The 19,232-nt window shown below is 37.3% G+C and overlaps 1 protein-coding gene and 2 long non-coding RNA genes across 3 annotated transcripts; 1 reads left to right on the plus strand and 2 right to left on the minus strand.

Moving 5' to 3' along the window:
• Nucleotides 1-1,015: 1,015 nt before the first annotated feature.
• Nucleotides 1,016-14,060, minus strand: LOC145121239 (uncharacterized). Its single transcript, XR_013714552.1, has 3 exons — nucleotides 13,964-14,060; nucleotides 1,532-1,586; nucleotides 1,016-1,279 (listed from the first exon to the last, which is right to left on the minus strand). It is a non-coding gene; the product is annotated as an uncharacterized LOC145121239 (long non-coding RNA).
• LOC145121238 (glutathione S-transferase T1-like) lies at nucleotides 11,898-13,798 on the plus strand. Its single transcript, XM_079057021.1, has 7 exons — nucleotides 11,898-12,061; nucleotides 12,609-12,682; nucleotides 12,762-12,822; nucleotides 12,904-12,957; nucleotides 13,021-13,100; nucleotides 13,196-13,398; nucleotides 13,472-13,798. Exons 1-7 carry the CDS (start codon nucleotides 11,997-11,999, stop codon nucleotides 13,661-13,663), a joined length of 729 nt encoding a protein of 242 aa, XP_078913147.1. The 5' UTR covers nucleotides 11,898-11,996; the 3' UTR covers nucleotides 13,664-13,798.
• Nucleotides 14,061-14,642: 582 nt separating the features above from the next.
• On the minus strand, nucleotides 14,643-15,594 carry LOC145120831 (uncharacterized). Its single transcript, XR_013714390.1, has 2 exons — nucleotides 15,322-15,594; nucleotides 14,643-14,966 (listed from the first exon to the last, which is right to left on the minus strand). It is a non-coding gene; the product is annotated as an uncharacterized LOC145120831 (long non-coding RNA).
• Nucleotides 15,595-19,232: the final 3,638 nt, after the last annotated feature.

Raw genomic sequence — 19,232 nt, forward strand, 5'->3', positions numbered from 1 at the left:
CGAAATTAGCCCTTAATGATAAAAGAAAATGAAATATGGAAATATGGATTTTGAAATGAAATGATATGATATTTATGACATGTATGAAATGAGTTTTCCCTTGAAAATGTTTTGTGGTCTAAAACTATGTTTTGCAAAGATGAAATGTTTTTGGTAAAAATGTGATAAATGTTTTGGGTCATAAACCCACGTAGCTCATGAGACATTATTGTCTTACGTATCTATTTTTAATGTCATGTATCTCAGGTTACCTTTTAAGGAGAGAGGATGATAGATGGAAGTTAGAAGCCAAGTTATAGAGAATGGAGTGGAACTTTATAAGTTCCTTATTATTTTGTATTGATGTAATTCTTATTTGCTTGCTATGGATTTATTGATGCTTAATGGTAACACCCAATGTTTTAATTTATAAAAGTTTTTGTGGGACCGATTTTTGTTAAATGTGGGTTAATACCCGAATGTTTTTAAAACCATAGCATTTTAAAGTTTGAAAAAAAATTTAGGGTGTCACATAAAATTTCTATGATTATAAAATACGACATGAATGATAAACTTTTGTAATTATTTAAGATGGAAAATTTACAAAAGATAGATAATCAATTTTAGCATGATAAGAATTAGTAATTTACTCTTAATAAAATTTTTATCATGATTATGATCCACGAAATAATGATCCAAATAAGATGATATGTAACTTAACTTGATCTAAAACTTTTTGATTATGATGAACAATTTTCATAAAATCGATAATAGAAGTTTGAAACTAATAATTTAATTTGAATATCCAAAAGCTATGAACACAATTTAATATCCCAACACCATATTTAATATCTGGAACCATTCAACACTAAAAACTAAGAATGTATCTTAAAAATGTTCATAACCAAAACACGCATCAAAATAACATTGTTAAAGAACCTGACACGTAAACCATTAAAAATGTAAATGGAAACCAAAAACAAACATATATGCCATTATTTAACAACAACCAAATGAACAACCTGTCTTCAAATACACCCTGACCAACAATCATAAAACTCCAATGCCTGCAATCCTAACTTGAACTTTTTCAAATGCGCTTCACTATAAATCTTCTGCTTTTAACTTCACAAATCATCAAAACACTCCAAAGTTGTCAGAAAGATAGGTGTTTATAGAATAAAATAAGACAACATCTCTGCAGCATATTTCTTCATTATCTCATCCAATTGTAGGGCTTAATCATAAGATTCATGTTCTAAATCAACCTCAACATTATCAGCTCCGTTACCATGATATACTTCATAAGAAACAAACCATAGTCAACATAATTATTTTTCATGGGAGTGGCATAAAGTTTCAAACCATAGGAAAGTTCTTTGTCTTTATGAGTTGGTTCTTTTGGTAGAGAAAATTTGTAACACACCACTTTTTCAACACCATTATACCATATATTTAGTTCATAATATTTCAGAGTTTAGAGGAAGCTTAAGTCCCATTTAATAAACTTTTACAAAAGATTTGTAATGGTGTTTCGATTATAACAACTTACTTCCTTACAAAAAAAATGTAGTTGTCACACAATCTCTGCCTTTTCTTTGAAGAATCTGTACATAGGCAAAACAATGTCCACATAAGATCCACAATAAACAATTTGAATATGATATAAAATAACCAAATTAACAGTATGATACACCAATCAACATATGATCCACAATAAAAAAAAGTATACGAAATTCATCCAGTAACAAAAGAATTTATCAGAACTTATTAAATGAACTAGAAATAACAAGTTTCATATGACATAAGCATCAATCTATGATTCTGAAAACAAAAACTTAATCATATGATCCAATAAGAAAACAAAACAAAAATATCTAATTATATGAACTAGTTTTAACAAAATTACATATGATCCACAATAAACATATGATCCAATCATAAACAGACAAACCAAAACAAGTAATTTATTAATATCATGAAGTAACGAAAACAAAATTATCAAAAATCTCTAAATGAACTATGATCACAAAATTTGCATATAATCCACATAACAATCATGAGTTTATATAGTAACATGCATTTAAAACCAAACAACATCAAAACATAAAACCTTACAGTAACAAAATTAAAGAAAATATTCAATGGCTAAAAATGTCTAACAATTTAATGCCAAGAAAAAAAACATTAATCATTGTTATAAACAACTACATCAGTAACTATAACATATAAATACATGAAAACAACAAAAAAAATGTTCAAGAATTCTCTTTTTTTAGGAAATGGTTTTTTTGAGACATTAGATCGAACACCTTGTGAGCATCATTATATAAAGTTTCACTTTGATGTTTTAGTCATGGGAAGGACTGAGGTAGTTCTTTAGAAGACAGAGCTCATTTAGCAGATTAGGCAGAGACTTCAGACATCTCAAAGTCGACAGAAGAGTTATACCGACAAGCGTCGATCCGAGTTGGAATTCCAGGTCGGGGATATGGTCTTGCTGAACGTATCACCCTGGAAGGGTGTAATACGCTTCAAGAAGAGGGGCAAGTTGGGGACCCGATATATTGGGCCATTTCGGGTGATAGCTAGGATTGGCAAGGTAGCGTACATATTAGGTTTTCCTGAGAAGCTCAACCAGATCCACAACACTTTCCATGTTTCGCAGCTTCGGAAGTGTGTAGTTGATGATTCAGCGGTTGTTTCATTTGGAGGATATTCAGCTTGATGATCGCCTTAATTATGTGGAGAGACCAGTGGCGATCTTGGATCGGAAGATGAAGGCCTTGCACAAAAAAATGGTGTCTTTGGTCAAGGTGCAGTGACAGCACCGGAAGACGTATGAACCCGAGTCTGAGATGCGGGAGCATTACCCTGACTTGTTCACTAAAACTGACTTCGAGGACAAAATCTAGTTCAAGTGGAGGAGAATTGTAACATCCTGAAGTTGAGGTAATTCCAAATTTTAACCCTAAGTATGAATATTATTGCATTTTAGCCCTTTTGTATGAGAAATGTTGCAAAATGGCCAATAGTGGCATTTTTGTGAATTATGGGGCGTGGGCACGTACGCTGGGCGTACACATTGTACGCTGGGCATACGTGGTGAGATCCAAAACCCTAATTTTTAGGGTTTGGACCCTCTTTAAGAATCCTTATGGCCTCCAAGTCTCTTCTCTCATCAGCCTCCATCACCTCATTCGACCTTAGCAAACCTTAGTCCCTTGTTTGAGCATTCTTGATGTAACATCTGAAATTTGAGGATCAATTTTGGGTATAAATCTCCTTTTTGGAATTAGACACGGCGTGTTGGAGGCACCAACACAGCGTGTCGAGATAAGAAAAGGTGCGAGTCTCATTAAGAGCAACACGGCGTGTTGCCTCCTGGAACACGGTGTGTTGGTCGCTGGATATGAAACCCTATTTTTCGGGTTTTGCTCCCTATTTAAAGGAAAGTGGAGGCTAGGGTTTGTTCACCCTCAGCCCCCATCAGCCCCCAAGCCCTGAGGAAACCCTAATCATCTTTCCGTTTCATTTGTGAGCTAGTGTGGTGTTTTTGGAGCCAAAGAAGGAAGAAGTTGGAAGAAGGAAGCAAGATCCAACAAGCAAGTCCCTCATCCTTCAGTTTGGCTTTCTTCCGGACCTTTGTAAGTGTCCAAGATCCACTTTTTATCATTCCATGTTGCTAGATCTTGATTTTTTTCCCTTTTGCTTCTTGTTCTTGAAAGTTGGAATGGTTAGATCTCTTAAAGTTTGCAACTTTATGAATCTTCAGATCAAGGTGATCTTGTAGAGTGTTAGATCTGGCTTATAGTTGAGTTTTGATGCCATTCATAAAGATTAGTTCATAATCCCCTGTGTTGACCTAATTTGGGTTCAAGACATGCATTGGACATGCATGTCTATAAAGCACCGACCTTTAGGATGGTTTTAGTGCTAGAACCTCTTCTGGGAAGTATTGGGCTTCAACTTTAAGGATTAAGTGCTTATTGGTTAAGTCCTTGCATCTTCAAGCCTTGTAGATGGGTTTTGGACCCTTTGGAGTAGTCATAGAGGATAAAGTTGGAAACTTTATCCTTCTTAGTATCATTTTGGTCTAGATATGAGCTTTGGAGCTCTGGGAATCGAAGGAAGCAGCTTAATGGATTAAGCTGCTGGAACTCTGGCAAACACGACGTGCTGGCTCGGGTTTTCCCGACTGGTTGGGTGTGGGAGGAACACGACGTGTTTTCAAGTCAACACGGCGTGTTGGAGTCAACATGGACTGTTGACTTTGACCAAATTTGACCTTAAGGGTATTTTGGGATTGTGATGGATATTGGTCAGTTGGATGGATAGGTATTGGTTGGAGCTGAGATTCATAGTTGGGACCTCATCAACTGTGGATCAGATCGAGAGGTGAGTTTTCCTCACTGTATTTTCGGGTCGAAGACACCAAGGCCGGCCCATTGGTTTGATAAATTGTTATTGTGAACATGTTGAGTATGGAGTAGATATGCATGCTAGTTTTGATATGCTAGTCTGGTAGATCTCTTAGGACTACCTGTGATACTGACCGTTTATCTGTATATGATATTATATGTTATATGCCGACATATTGTGTGGGTTGGGTTGAGGTTGTACTGCTCTGTGATGTAGCCAACAAACAATAGAGCATACCATATATGAGTTGGGGGCCAAGGGAGGGCATGCTAGACTCATACTGAGGGCTCATTAGCATTCCATATATGAGCTGAGGGTCGGGTAGGGCATGCCAGACTCATACTGAAGGCTCAGTAGCATTCCAGATACGAGCTGAGGACCGGTTGGTATGCCAGACTCGTACTGAGGGCTAAACATTTGTATGCCATTCTAATGACTGGTTAGGCTAAGGAGCAATCCAGACATAAGTTGTGGGCCCCGGGGCAAGCCAGACTAATGTTGTGGGCTCAGGAGCAAGCCATATATGAGCTGTGGGCCCGATAGGCAAGCCAGACTCATACTGTGGGCTCAGGAGTAATCCAGTATTTTAGTTGTGGACCCATCGCATGTTGATATATATATATATATATATATATATATATATATATATATATATATATATATATATGTATATATATGCTATTTGATTGGGTGTTGGTACTTTGGGGGAACTCACTAAGCTTCGTGCTTATAGTTTTGGTTTATGGTTTCAGGTACTTCAGTGGACCGTGACAAGGTGAAGGCGTGACCATACACATCCTCGTGCTTTTGGAACTTTAGAAGCTTGAAGAATCTTTGGATCTGGAATTCTCATTTACCTAGAAACCTCTAAGAGGTATAAATTTCTGAACTTGGCTTGCATTTCTTTAGATCTTGTTAGTTCTTGATTCATGAAGCATTTTGGTCCCAAGTCTTGAACTTTATGAGCATGGAATGCTCCAGCCCATATAAGCTATCCTTTCATACATTTTGAGAGGTCTAGAAGCATAAAAATATGATCTTTGCTCCTAGTTCTTCCCCATGCATGTGCTAGGATGTCCTAATTAATTAAGAAGTTAGGGTTTGTTGGTATTAAGCACTTCTAGTCATACAAAGTCATAAAGTTGGAAACTTTATGACTCATAATGATATTTTGAACTTAAATCTGGATTTGGACGTAAGGAATTAGTGTATTAAGCTCTTAATAAGAAGTTGAGGTGACTAGGTGCGTACGTTGCGCGTATGTGGTCAAATCCCCGACTTCTTGGTCAAGAGGAGTACGCCTGACATAGAGCTGAGTACGCCCAGCGTACTCGGCTAGGTTGACTAGGCTGGTTTATTGACCTTGAACTTTTGACCAAGTTTGACCTAAGAGTAGTTTAGGTATTTTAGGTCTTTTGGGATTATTAACGAAGCTTATGTCACCGATTTCGTTTAGGTGATCGGTAGAGTTGGTGTTAGAGTTATACTCGGTGCTACGTACTTTTCTGATGCTCTTCGGATTGAGATGTGATTTTCCTCACTGTACTCGTGAGTTGAAGGCACCAATGCCCAACCACTAGATTATGTATCCTGGTTATAAGATAGTGTTATGCTAGTATATGACTGATTAGTAGATATGTATAATTATCTGTATTTGCTAGTTCTGTGTTTATGTTTATCTGTTACATATGTTGACATATGGTGGTTGGGTGAGGTGGTCCTGCTTTGTGCTGAAGGCCAAGACACCTGGGGCGGTCCGGATAGGCTGTAGGCCCTGCGAGGCAGTTCAGTCATGTCGAAGGCCCGTAGAGCGGTCCAGATAGGTTGTAGGCCCTATGAGGCGGTCCAGTCAGGCTGAAGACTCATATTTGCATGATATTGTTTATTGTGTTGTGTGATGGTACTTTGGGGGAACTCAATAAGCTTTGGCTTACAATTTCAGTTTATTGTTTCAGGCACTTCAGATGATCGTGAGAAAGCGAATGCATGATCGTGCATATCTTCCTGTTTTTATGACACTGGATCTTGGGATACTCTGATTTTGAATAATACTTTTGAAATAATGGTTTTGTAAACACTTTATGGATGAAATGGGTTTCTTTTGAAAATTTTAAATTTTTATGATTTTTGGGATGTTACAAGACAAAACAGACGCGATAAGTCTCACCACTACGTCGTGGGCTTCCTTGGCCGCGCTGTGGTTTACGGTCAGAAAAATTGTCTTCAATAAGAGCTTAATCTATAAGGACCGGTGTTGTAAATATCGGCCTAGGCGGCCGATTAATCGGCGCCTAGGCGCTTGGCGGTCCTCGACTGATGACGATTATAGCTAATCGGACGTGGTCAAAATCGGTCAAAGCCGGATATTATCGGAGCTAGGCGGGGTCTAGGCGCTCTAATCGGTTGACCAGATCAACGAAACTTAAAAACTTTCAGGGGCTAAATTGTCAAAATGTAAAAATTGATGGTAGGGTTCCTTCCGATTACCCCATTCCATCGCATTCAATTTTTTTTCATTTTGAAAGTCTCTCTGTCGGACTCATGGAAGGAACGAACGCCGCCATGCTCTTCTCCATTCACGACGTCGTCTTCTTCTTCTCCGTTCACGACGTCGCCGTCTTCCTCATCTGAAGTTTGTCTAAAGCACACTGGTATCGTCTGAAGTTCTTCATCTTCTGCTGAAGCTTCTGTGTGAGGCTCCGACGCCTTCCGTTCCTCGCCTGGCGTCTTCTGTTCATCCCCCGACTTCTCCTTCAGGTTAGTCTCCAGTCTCCACTTCTCATTCTTTTATTTGTTGTACGAATTGCAATTTCTAGAAATTATTTGGGGAAGAAAACGGGTTTAATCATTTTTTAGAATTTGTTTAAGCGTTTTTCTAGAATATGTTTAAGCATTTTCTAGAAATTATTTCAGGTTAGTCTCCGTCTTCTGTTCCTCATCTACCAATTTCTAGAATCTGTTTTAGCATTTTTTGAATCTAATATGTTTCCATTTCAAGTTTCCAGCTCTAATCTGTTTAATCTGTTGTGTTATATACCAACTATTAATCGATGTTTCTTGAAATGCTATCGTAGATCCTTGTTGAACCTTTGGGAATGTGCAGGAGGTGAACTACACTCCAAATTGCATCTTGATTTTCCTAGGTTCTTAAAACCGATGCTTATATCCCATGTTTCGAGTGGGTTTTGGCTGGTAAGTTCAAAAGAGATTATTATACCCATTATAGCTATATTCATGAGGTTGGTATGTTTGTTTGATAACTAGCATGCTAAGTGTTTGTGTAAATGCTTAAGATAACTTTCAGTGATTTTTGGTTGTTTATGGTGCGACAGTAGTGGAGTAGCTGAGGTTGTGATGGTGCTTGAACAGATGCAAACATGAAGGTTGCCAATGGTGATGTTTGGTGGTTGGAGCAAAAACGGATGGAGTAGGTGGTGATATTTTGCTATTCTTATTAGGGGTAGAAAGGAGGTGGTGGTTTAAGCTTGTTGCAGCTCTCAATTTGGTGGCTTGAATGAACTCGTTATGAAAACATGATTTTGAAGAATTGATGAAGAACATTCAAGAACAAATGAAGAACATTTGTAATTCTTGGCTGATATGGTTGTTTAATCCAAATCATCAATGAACTAATATATTTGTTAACTTGTTTACTTATATTATTAGGATTAATGTTATATTTATTAAATTTTTAATAATTTTTTAATAATTAATGGTCCCCGATTAATCCCCGCCTAGCCGATTAATCCCTTGACATCAGTCCACCGCTGAGCCTACGTCGAGCGTTTTCTGCAACCTTGATAAGGACCAAAGCTAAAAACATCAGATATGATTCCTAATAGTTTCATAATGGATAAAGTTTCCAACTTTATCCATTAGGATGGTCCAAACCACCAAAATCTAGACTTTATGTCTTAAAGAGACCAACAATGCATCTTTCTCAACCTAATCTATTAAGTCCAAATCTACAACCTTCCGAATTGAATCAACATAATGATTATATGGATAAAATTTCCAACTTTATCAATAATAATGTCTCAAACATTCAAGATCTAAAGTTTAATACACCAAAATGACCTAAAGGACCAAGATAACTTGCATGGCTAAAAGGGATGGAAAAAGATCATAACTTTCCTAGTCCATAAGGTCCAAGAAGCATTCTAAACTGATCAAAAGATGTTGGAGTCCACTCAACTCCAAGATCACTCATAAAATGGACCAAAAGTGTTAAAACCACAAATGAAGAGATCTAAAGAACTAAATAGCAAGATTGGAACTTTATACTCACAATAGTCCAGAAATGTAGTGCCTTTGATGGATCCAAACTTGAAACATAATTACTTTCAACCTAAAGAACCTTCTTGATCTTTAAGATTCATCAAAATATCAAAAAACATCCAAAAGAGGAGAGAGAGAGGAGAGCGGAGGAGCTCAAATCTTGAAGATGAAGACTAGGGTTTCTCCCAAGGGGTTCTAGATATGATGGAGACTAATAAAATACCCTAAAACATGAATCCTTACCTTTTAATACCTTGAAAACCCTAAAACATGATGCCAATCTGGTTCTATTGGCTCATCACTTTCAAATGATAAGGTTTGAACATTCTCATTTTCTGGTTCAGCTTCGTCATTTTCTGGTTCAACTTCTTCATGCTCACTTCATAGTCACCATTGTCTCCCCATGTAAGTGTGTCTGTAGTTGTTACTCCTACAACCTTCTTCCATTCCCAGCCCTTATCTTCTTCAAAAACAACGTCCCTGCTTATTGATACTTTGTTATTTGTTGGATCAAAGAGTCTATATGCCTTAGACTCTTTGCTGACACCGATAAACACATGTGGTCTGCTTCGGTCATCCATCTTGGTTCGTGTTTGACTTGGAATATGCATATGGGCTAGGCATCCAAAGACTCTAAAGTAGTTTACCTTGGGTTTGTTGCCATTCCAGGCTTCTTGTGGGGTCTTCTCTTCTAATGCTGCTGTGGGAGATCTATTTAGAATGTGAATGCACCAGTTAGCAGCTTCAGCCCAAAACTCTTTTGGCATTTGTTTCTCATTCAACTTGGATAAAACCATGTTCATAATTGTATGATTCTTACACTCGGCAATCCCGTTTTGTTGAGGCGAATACCCCGCTGTTAGTTGTCTATCAATCCATTGTTCCTTACAGAAAGTGGTGAATTCATTTGAATTGAACTCACCTCCTCGATCAGTTCTTAGAGAAACTATACTTGTTCCCGCTTCCTTTTCAACGGCTGCTTTGAAGATCTTGAAGGAGTAAAAGGCTTCGGACTTCTGGTTCAAAAAATATATCCAAGTCTTGCGTGTAAAATCATCAATAAATGTTAAAATATAACTTTTATTTCCGTTTGACATTGGATTGACCGGACCACATATATCTGAGTGAACCAGTTGCAACTTGTGTGTTGACTTCCATAAACTCTTCTTTGGAAAGATTTCCCGATGTTGTTTGCCTACCAAGCAACTTGTACACACCTTCTTTGGAGTTTCAAATGGGGGCATTCCTTCTACCATCCCCTTGCGTGATAATGTTGTCAAGCTTGTGTAGCTTAAGTGCCTCGTATCGACAATGCCATAGATTGGCATCATCAAGTGACTGAACCTGTAGGCATGCAGGTTCTTTTGACTCCATTTTAGCAATGAGAGGGAACATCTTGTTTCCAATTATTTGTGAGTACATAATAACGCCCATTGTTGGGTGATAAACCTTGCAACTTCCATTCTGAAACAGCACACCTAAGCCCTTTTCTTGTAATTGCCCCACACTCAGTAGATTACTTTTTAGTTCAGGTATATAATATACGTTTGAAATGATCTGAGTCATCCCGTTCACCATCATTCGTGCTGTTCCGGTCCCGCAACAACAATGCGACTGTTATCTCCTAACTTCACGGTGTGAATGAAGTCTTTCTTCAACTTCAGATCTGAGAACCATTCTTGATTACCAGTCATGTGGTTACTGCAAAAATCCATACTTCACTTCGCGTTGCTTGATTTTCTTCTACATAAGTCATCAACAAAACTTCTTCAGTATTATCAAGCTCTACAGAGTTTGCTTTCTTTTCCAAATCAGGACACTCATAACTGAAGTGCCCTAACTTATGACAATTCCAACACTCAATCACTTCCTTATTCAACATCTTCCTCCCTCGTCCTCTACCTCGGTAGCTTGCAGACCGACCGCGACCTCTCCCTCTGGAGCTTCTTTCTTCATTTGTCATCTTTAGGACATGTTCTTCTTCCCTTGTCGTTCTTCGAAACTTCTGTTCATGCACAATTAAGGAACTCTGGGGCTCATCGACACTTAAACGATCTATATCTTTTGTCTCTTCAATGGATACTACAATGTAGTTGAATCTCTCAGTGAGAGTACGTAGTATCCTTTCAACAATGTGCATGTCTTGTAGGGGTTCTCCGTTGTTACGCATGTTGTTGGCAACCAACATTACGCGACCAAAGTAGTCTGTGATCGTTTCACTCTCCTTCATCTCCAGTATTTCAAATTCCCTTCGAAGTGCCTGCAACAGTGATCTTTGAACCCTCGCATTTCGTTGGTATTTTGTCTTCATTGACTCCCAAAGGTCCCGAGATGTTTCTTTTTGGAGTATTGTTTTCAAGATACTTTTGTCGATCGCCGCAAACAAATAGTTTTTGACTTTGAGATCCTTGATCTTCAATTCTGCTCTTGCTGCCTTCTCAGCATCTGTCTCTCTGGATCCTGCTCTTGGTTCTTTATAACCCGGATCAATGAGATTCCACCACTCTTTCGATCGAAGAAGATTTTCCATTAGCATACTCCAGTGATCATAGTCTCTGTCGAATTTCGGAATACTCAGCATGCTCTGCCCTTCATTCGACATTTCTGGGTTCACTCGTGTTTACTCTCGTTCACTCGTGTTTACTGATCTTATCCCTCCTTTTCACTCTCACACCAGGGTTTTTTTGCTCTGATACCAACTGTTATGCAAAGAGAAATCAATAAAGGCAAGATGATGCTGGAATGATTCGATGTTTATTAAAAGACTAATAGGCTTTACATAGCCTTTACAGGAAACAGAAAGTACTGAAAAGAAGGACTTTATAAAACAAAATAGGACCTATTCTACTAGCTAATTATTCGTGGACCAAGTCCCATGAAAAGCACGTGACTTAGTAAACTAAAGTCTAATAAACTAAAGCATTATCTCATCATCGACGATAGTTAAAATGAAATTTTTTCTAAAAAATAATGGCAAATAGGAAAAAAAAAATATCGGGTCCAAATACAAAACAATACGTAAATGTTGGGGCTAAATACAAGCTTTGAGAAAAATATCAAACTGTATGTCATCATGACCTGTAGGTACACGGCTAAGTGCCTGAAAATAAATCGTTTTCTAAAATATTAAGAAAAATGGGAAAAATAAAATAAAATTGAAGTTAAAATAAAACAAAATCGTACAAAGTGTATATATAATGACTTTTTGTAGACACTAGAAAAAAAAACAGTCTTTGACTTTATTTTCTAGATCCCACCAAATCAAAGCTTGATCTGGAAAGTAAATTAAGGACACAATTTCTCGATACAGAGAAAACATGGTGCTGAAAGTATGTGCTGATCGACTCTCCGCACCCTCTCGTTCTGTTCTCATCTTCTGCAAGTAAATTATATTCTTCATTTACCTTCTATTTTTAACTGCATTTTCTTTCATCGTCATCGATCGAGTACTCGAATACACTATTGAAGCTATTAATTAATTGCTCGTTTATATTGGGTGTTTTCTTTTTCTGTTCTTAATGGTTTCTTTCGTTAGTTCCAGTTACGTTTTCTTTATCACTGCGCAACTGATATACTATCTGATGCTTGTAAAAAATTGTCTTTCTCAAGGTTTGTTTTTTTGGATGTTATTGGAAGGATAATTGGGATCGACTTTGAGGAAATAGGAAGCATATCCACTCTAGTTTCTTTCTTTAGTTTGACTGTCATTTCAACTAGAAAAAAAAAACCCATTTGTATCAATTTGTGCAAATTGAATTAGGTTTTGACGATGAACCTTTGTAAATACTATGTTCTATCTGCCTCTTGCTTCGTTAGTTTCAGTAATTTGACTAATTTCTTTTAATTTTTTACTTGTTTATCGTTAAATTGATTCTTTATCAAATTAAATTCCTTCTATATCTTATGCCCTTTTTGGATGTTATTTGAAGAAAAAACGGGATAGATTTTGAGGAAATTGTGGTTACTGTCTTGAAAGGCCACCAATTCTCCCCTGAATATAAAGGTTTGTTTGATGAATATAAAGGAAATTCATTAAGATACGTGATTTCGGAACCTAAAAAAAACTGTCTTGTTGTATGCAGCAATAAATCCCATGGGTCAAGTTCCTGCAATAGTTGATGGAAAATTGAAGCTCTTTGAAAGGTTCTTTTTGCATCTTTTACATGATATTCAAATCCTCACTATCTGTCCATCGATTCATTTGTTTTATGTTGAGATTTTCAGTCATGCGATTCTTATCTACTTATCTTGTGCTATTCCAGGAGTAGCGAGTCATTGGTGAGTCGTTTATTTATTTATTTATTTTAATTGCATGAATTTATTAGTTTGTTACATCCATAGGTATCCTGGTGATCCAGCCAAAAGAGCGAAGGTCCACTCCATTTTAGATTGGCATCATTTGCATCTTCGACGTGGTGCAGGTGATAAGTAATTAAGTAGCACTTGTTTTTAAAATTATATTTTAGATACTGGAAATTGGCAATGCTTCTTTTTATATACTTTCGTCTACTTTCAGGTGGACTTGTATTCCACAGTATCCTAGCACCAGTAAATGGCATGCGTTCATACCCTGAGATACTCATTCAAACTGAGGAGATACTCTTGAGATCTTTGTCTAAATTAGAAAATGTTTGGTTAAAAGATGGAAGATTTTTGGGTGGAAGCACTCAACCTTCAATTGCAGATCTCAGTTTAGCATGTGAAGTCATGCAACTTGAGGTAATCATATAACATGTTACAAAAGCTTCACTTATGTTGGGTTAATTGTAACTATTTTTTTATGTGTGTTTAGCTTTTGAGTGAGAGGGATTACCATAGGATACTAACCCCTTACAAGAAAGTGAAAAAGTGGATAGAAGACATAAGGAGTGCAACTGCACCTTATTTTGATGAAGTTCATGAGCATCTCTTTGAATCTCAAAAAGGAATTCGAGAGAAAATGGTGACACATTCTGGAAAAAACAATGTGAGGTCAAAGATGTGAGATGACACATAAGGGTACCTTGTTGTTTGTTGAATGGATAATATTATTATGCAACACTTTTTTGTATCAGTTTGCACAGTGGCGGAGCCGGTATTTAAGAATAAAGGGGGCTGAAAGCCTCACATTCTAATACTATATTGAAATTCACAAGTAACATCTACTTATTTGATAAAGGAATCGACGGTTTTTTCTTGCTTATAATTTACCCCATAATTATAATAAACCAAACTATCATGATATAATAAAATTATCAGTTACAAGTAACATTAAATACAGTATGCAATAAGAAATAAAATTTACCTGCTTAATTAGAGAATCGAAATCATGTCGATGTGGCAGTGTAGCCGAAAATAATTTGTTAATCGAAAACTAACCTCCTCGACGAATAAAGATAACTACGCCTGACCTGTTGATGATAGTCTATTAATAAACAATGTTTATAAATAAATAGGGGTAATATTGATATCAATAAAGGTGGATAATGTAGCTACCGAATGATTGATATAAATTGGGCATTAATCAAAATATTCAATTAAAATAAAATAGATAGGATGAGGCGGTGGTTTTGAAGAATTAAAGTGAAATGTGGGATTCTATTTAAGATAATTCTTAAATCACTTTCATTGACTCATTGTTTTTTAAAGTAATTGGAAGGGGCTGGGCTCAAGTATTATTAACTATTCGCAAAAGTTAACACAGTAACTCATTTTATCTATGGTATTGCTGCAAATAGAAAAGTTCTTGAGGGGGGCCAAGCATCCAGCAGCCCCCCTATTCCCTCCGCCTCTGAGTTTGCGCAAATTGAGGGACCGTTTGATAGTTGCTAATTGGGTTAGAGCTGACTGAGTTAGAAGCTGACTGGGTTAGAAGTTCTGATTAAGTTAACTTCTAATTGAAAATTGTTGTTTGATTTTGTATCTAACTGACTTTACAAAATGACTGTATTGCCCTCATACAACATTTTTCACATACCCACAAATATACACACATTTCTGGTTTTACATAACTTATCAACATTTTTCAAGTACCTTGGATTCACTCTGTACATACATCATGTACATACATCAGACTCGTCAACCAACAATTTGTATTATGACAATTAATAAATACAAACAACAAAACAATACTGTTTGAGAGTGTTTGCAGCAAGTAATTTCTACAAGATATTGGCCATTCTTACAAGAAATTGCTACAAGAATAGGATCTCAAACTCATACTTTTATAGCTTTACTACCATCTTCACAGCCCCTAACATTCATTGAAATTCTTCTTCTTTATCACCAATCCAAGTTGGAACTTTCACCTGTTATCCAACAATCAACAAAGAACAAAAATAAAAAATCAAGTTTCTGGTTAGAATGCAGTTTCTACTTCTTCCACCCACTGATGTTAATATCAAGTTTGGGTATTGCAAAAATCCTAAAAAGGATAATTGGTTGATACATTATATTTATGATGGAGTCTATATATTTAATTAGAACTCAAAGGATTAAGAATAATTTACAGAGGGTTAAGAAGGAGACGAAGTGCCTTGTGTGATCTGTGTTCAAAATTGGGGCAAATCCACGAACTACAAATCAGAGAAAAGGGATGGGCAAGTTCTTGAACAGAAATAATCAGACAGAGAGGATGAGACGATTGCATTTGTAGTTGTTTACCTGAGAAATTGTGACGAAGTCGGAGTCTCTGAGATGCGTCGGCGATAATAATGTGTTAAAGAAGCTTGGTCGGCAATTGCAGAAGTTCTGGATGTCGGCGACAAGTCGATGGGGAGGCGATGCGGGAGGAAACTGATGGAATACCGGAGGAAGATGATGCCGCTGAAGGTTGAAGTAGTGGCGAAAGTGAAGCTGCGATGGATGTCTATCGATGGTATCAAGGGCACAAAAGAAAAAAATGTGATGCTTACTCGGTCAGTATGATTTTTTTCAAGGACTGGGCCAGACATAAATGACCGAGTCAGATGTGGTTTTAGAGAAATCAAACGGGCTGACTTGGACTATGTCAGCAAAATGCTCTGACTGGACCCTCAGATCCAAATCAAACAACCCCTAGTTAGTTTTCTAACCGACTTTTTGAAAAGACAAAACTGCACAAATGATCTTTATAGTTAGTTGAAAATTGCCACTTTGGTCCAAAAAGGTTTGGACTAGCACCAGAGGTCCAAACTTTTTATTTTGTTGCGAGTTTGGTCCAGTTTTCTATTAACTTTTTCATAATGACTATTTTGCCCTTATTTTTTTCAGTTTTTTATTAGTTTTTTATTATTTAAATACTTTTTTTGATTAAAAGAAAAAATAAAAAAGAAAATTTGCATCTTTTATTTTATTTTTATAATTTTTTATAACAAAATAAAAAAAATAAAAATGAAATCTCTCTCTCTCTCTCTCTCTCTCTCTCTCTCTCTCTCTCTCTCTCTCTCGTTTCTTGATTACCACCGGCCAAAGAAGATCGAGATCAGGTAGCACCACCCCAAACACCCGCTTCGATCGTTGTTGCCCTTCATTTGAACCTCCACGAGAGAAAGGAGATCGAGATCTGAAAGTTAGGGTTTCTTGGCGGCTAGGGTTTTCAAATGGGGCGTTTAATGACTAGGAAATCGAGGGGAAGACACATGGGGTTGCTCTGGCAGCTTCTGCTGCTTCGTTCCACAGCATCAATAAGCGACGGTGGTTCCACAACATTGGCGTCGGTGTTGGCAGGGTGCTCCGGCGGCTTCTGCTGCTTCGTTCCTTGCTGTTCCGACGAGCTCAACGAGAGGGAGGGCATCGAGGCGATGGTTGGAGCTTGAGCTCGTTCCAATTCAACATAAAAAAAAGAGATTAGAGATGGTGGTATCTTGCGGTGGCTGAGGAAGAACTCCGACTGCAGCAGTAGCGGGGGATTTTTGTTGGTGTTTGTTTGACAGAACAGAAGGAAGTGGGTGGTTGGAGTGATGGTTTTCGGTGGTTACAGTGGTGGTGAGTGGTGAAGTGGTGGGTTGTTCTCGGAAGGGAAAAAATAGCGGAGGAAGGGAGAGGGAGGTGGCACCGGTGATGGTGGGTCTTTCTTGGTGGCCAGAAAACAGCTCCACTTCCGGTGGAGTTCTCTTGCTCAAAAATGAAGAAGAAGAAGGAGGAGGGATAACCACCTCCTTTGACTGGTAGGATATGAATGAGAATAAGAGAGAGATTTGTGACGTTAGAGAGAGAGAGAGAGAGATAGAGAGGGAGAGAGAAAGAGAGAGAAAGAGAGAGAGATTTCATTTTTATTTTTTTTATTTTGTTATAAAAAATTATAAAAATAAAATAGAAAATGCAAATTTTATTTTTTATTTTTTCTCTTATTAAAAAAAAGTATTTAAATAATAAAAACCGAAAAGGAAAAAAAAATAAGGGCAAAATAGTCATTATGAAAAAGTTTATAGAAAACTGGACCAAACTCGCAACAAAATGAAAAGTTTGGACCTCTGGTGCTAGTCCAAACCTTTTTGGACCAAAGTGGCAATTTTCAGCTAATCACAAGGACCATTTGTGCAGCTTTGTCTTTTGAAAATTATACGTTGTAAAAGACCTTGCTTCTTCGTTAGTTTATGTAATTTCTTGAGCAAATTATGCGAATGGTCCTTGTGGTTTGGATTAATCTTTGCGGTTGGTCCCTACTTAATTTTTTTAACTCGGACGGTCCTTAAGATGTAATTTTGTTGCGCGTTTGGTCCTACACAACCTAAAAAGACTATTTTACCATTTCTTATTTTTTTAAATTTTTATTATTTGTTTTTATTATTTATTTAATTTTAAAAAACGTTTAACAAAGAAAACGTTCTCTCTCTCTCTCTCTCTCTCTCTCTCTCTCTCTCTCTCTCTCTCTCTCTCTCTCCTTGCAACCAAAAGAATCTTCTTGATCTTTAAGCTTTATCAAAATATCATAAAAAACATCCAAAAGAGGAGAGATGAGAGGGGGGTTTCTCCCAGAGGGGTTCTATATACGATGGATACCATAAAATATGAATCATTACCTTTAAATACCTTGAAAACCTTAAAAAACTGTGCGCTTGGGTTGCACAGTTTTCACCTCGTGACAGCCTGCTTGTCACCTCGTGACGACGGGTTTTCATCCAATTTCACTCCAACTTCAAACAGTCATAACTTCTTCGTTTCAACTCTATTTTCGACGATCTTTATATGAACGGAAAGGGTAGGTCATACCCAAAAAGACGAAGAATATGGGGCTAATAAGCATAAACTTCTAACATAAATAAGATATAGAGATATGATCATCAAGTTCAGAACTTTATGCCTCAAAATGAAGCTTGGAGGTGAGGTGTTTCTGGATCTATGAGGTCTTGATCTTCCAAGTTGGTGCTTCTCTCTTCTCTTTGCTTCAAAGACACCATAAACACACACTTTCAAGCTCAAAGGAACACGGACAAGAGATTAGGGTTGCCATGGACGAAATGAGGGCTAGAGGCTGGTGAGGGAATGAGCATTGGTGAGTTAATTATGCTTTTATAGGGTCCAAACCCTAAAAATTATGGTTTGAGGTTTTGGAACGTACACCCAGCGTACCAATCTGTATGCCCAACGTACGTGAGCTCCGCCCATAATTTAAAAAAATGCCATTATGGGCCACTTTGCAACACTTTCCATACATAAGGGCTAAAATGAAAATATTATTTATACTTAGGGTTAAAATTGGAAATAACTCATCATCAGGATGCTACATGTTGTGTTTGTTGTTCCCAATGATCTGTCTCGACAAGATCCAAGGGTTGGTTATGATGAGCGTGCCTTCCACAAACAGAAAAATCATTGGAAGCTCAGTTTTCATTGTTACTTAACAAAGCTAAGTCTAGTCAATAAGGACAACAACATAAATCTGCTCAGCAGAAGTTTCAACCACGTTCCTCTGGTGCTCATCCATGGACACATTGCCCTCCATAGTTTGTTGTTGCTGCTACGCCACCGGTTGCCACTAAGTCTGTTGGCAACATGTCACCTTCTACGTTGGATCCCAAGGTTTTTGAGAGTTTCAGACAGTATTTGGCCACTAATCCTACTGTTATGTCTGCATCTACGCTCATTCTGGTCCTACTTCATCTGGTACCTCAGGTATTCCCACATCTTTGTAGATTTTAGATTCTGGTGCAACCCATCACATGTCTATTTATTTGTCATCGTTTATTTCTATGTCACACATGTTATTTATCTCTGTTAGGTGTGCTAGTGATACATCTATGCTAGTTGAGGGTGTTGGGTTTGTTTCTATCCTTCATATTTCTCTCCCTGATGTTTATTAAATTCCTAAACTCACATTGAATCTTGCTTCGGTTAGTCAGTTATGTAAGTCTGGTAGTTGGGTGTTCTTTTCTGATTATGTCTATTTTATATAAGATCAACACACCCAGAAGGTGATTACGATTAGCCGTAGGGTGGGGGAACAATATGTCTTGGAGGTTCTTAAAGTGTCTGTTGTTGCTGCCTCTGACATTGATTTGTAATCTTTTTGTTTGAGTCATTTTTCGTCTCAGTTTTATCTTTGGCATTCTCGTTTGGGACATGTGTTTGTATCAAGTTTACGTTTTCTAGCA

This window comes from Lactuca virosa, chromosome 6 (genome assembly GCF_052849685.1).
Source record: "Lactuca virosa cultivar CGN04683 chromosome 6, Lactuca_virosa_CGN04683_v6, whole genome shotgun sequence".
In the NCBI taxonomy this organism is placed as follows: Eukaryota; Viridiplantae; Streptophyta; class Magnoliopsida; order Asterales; family Asteraceae; genus Lactuca; species Lactuca virosa.

What these genes read in the sequence shown, in the direction of transcription:
- LOC145121238 (XM_079057021.1), top strand. Translation starts at nt 11,997, where the DNA reads ATGGTGCTGAAAGTATGTGCTGATCGACTCTCCGCACCCTCTCGTTCT. An exon ending in ATTCTCCCCTGAATATAAAG is followed by an intron (nt 12,683 to 12,761) that starts GTTTGTTTGATG and finishes TGTTGTATGCAG; the next exon opens with CAATAAATCCCATGGGTCAA. An exon ending in AAATTGAAGCTCTTTGAAAG is followed by an intron (nt 12,823 to 12,903) that starts GTTCTTTTTGCA and finishes TGAGATTTTCAG; the next exon opens with TCATGCGATTCTTATCTACT.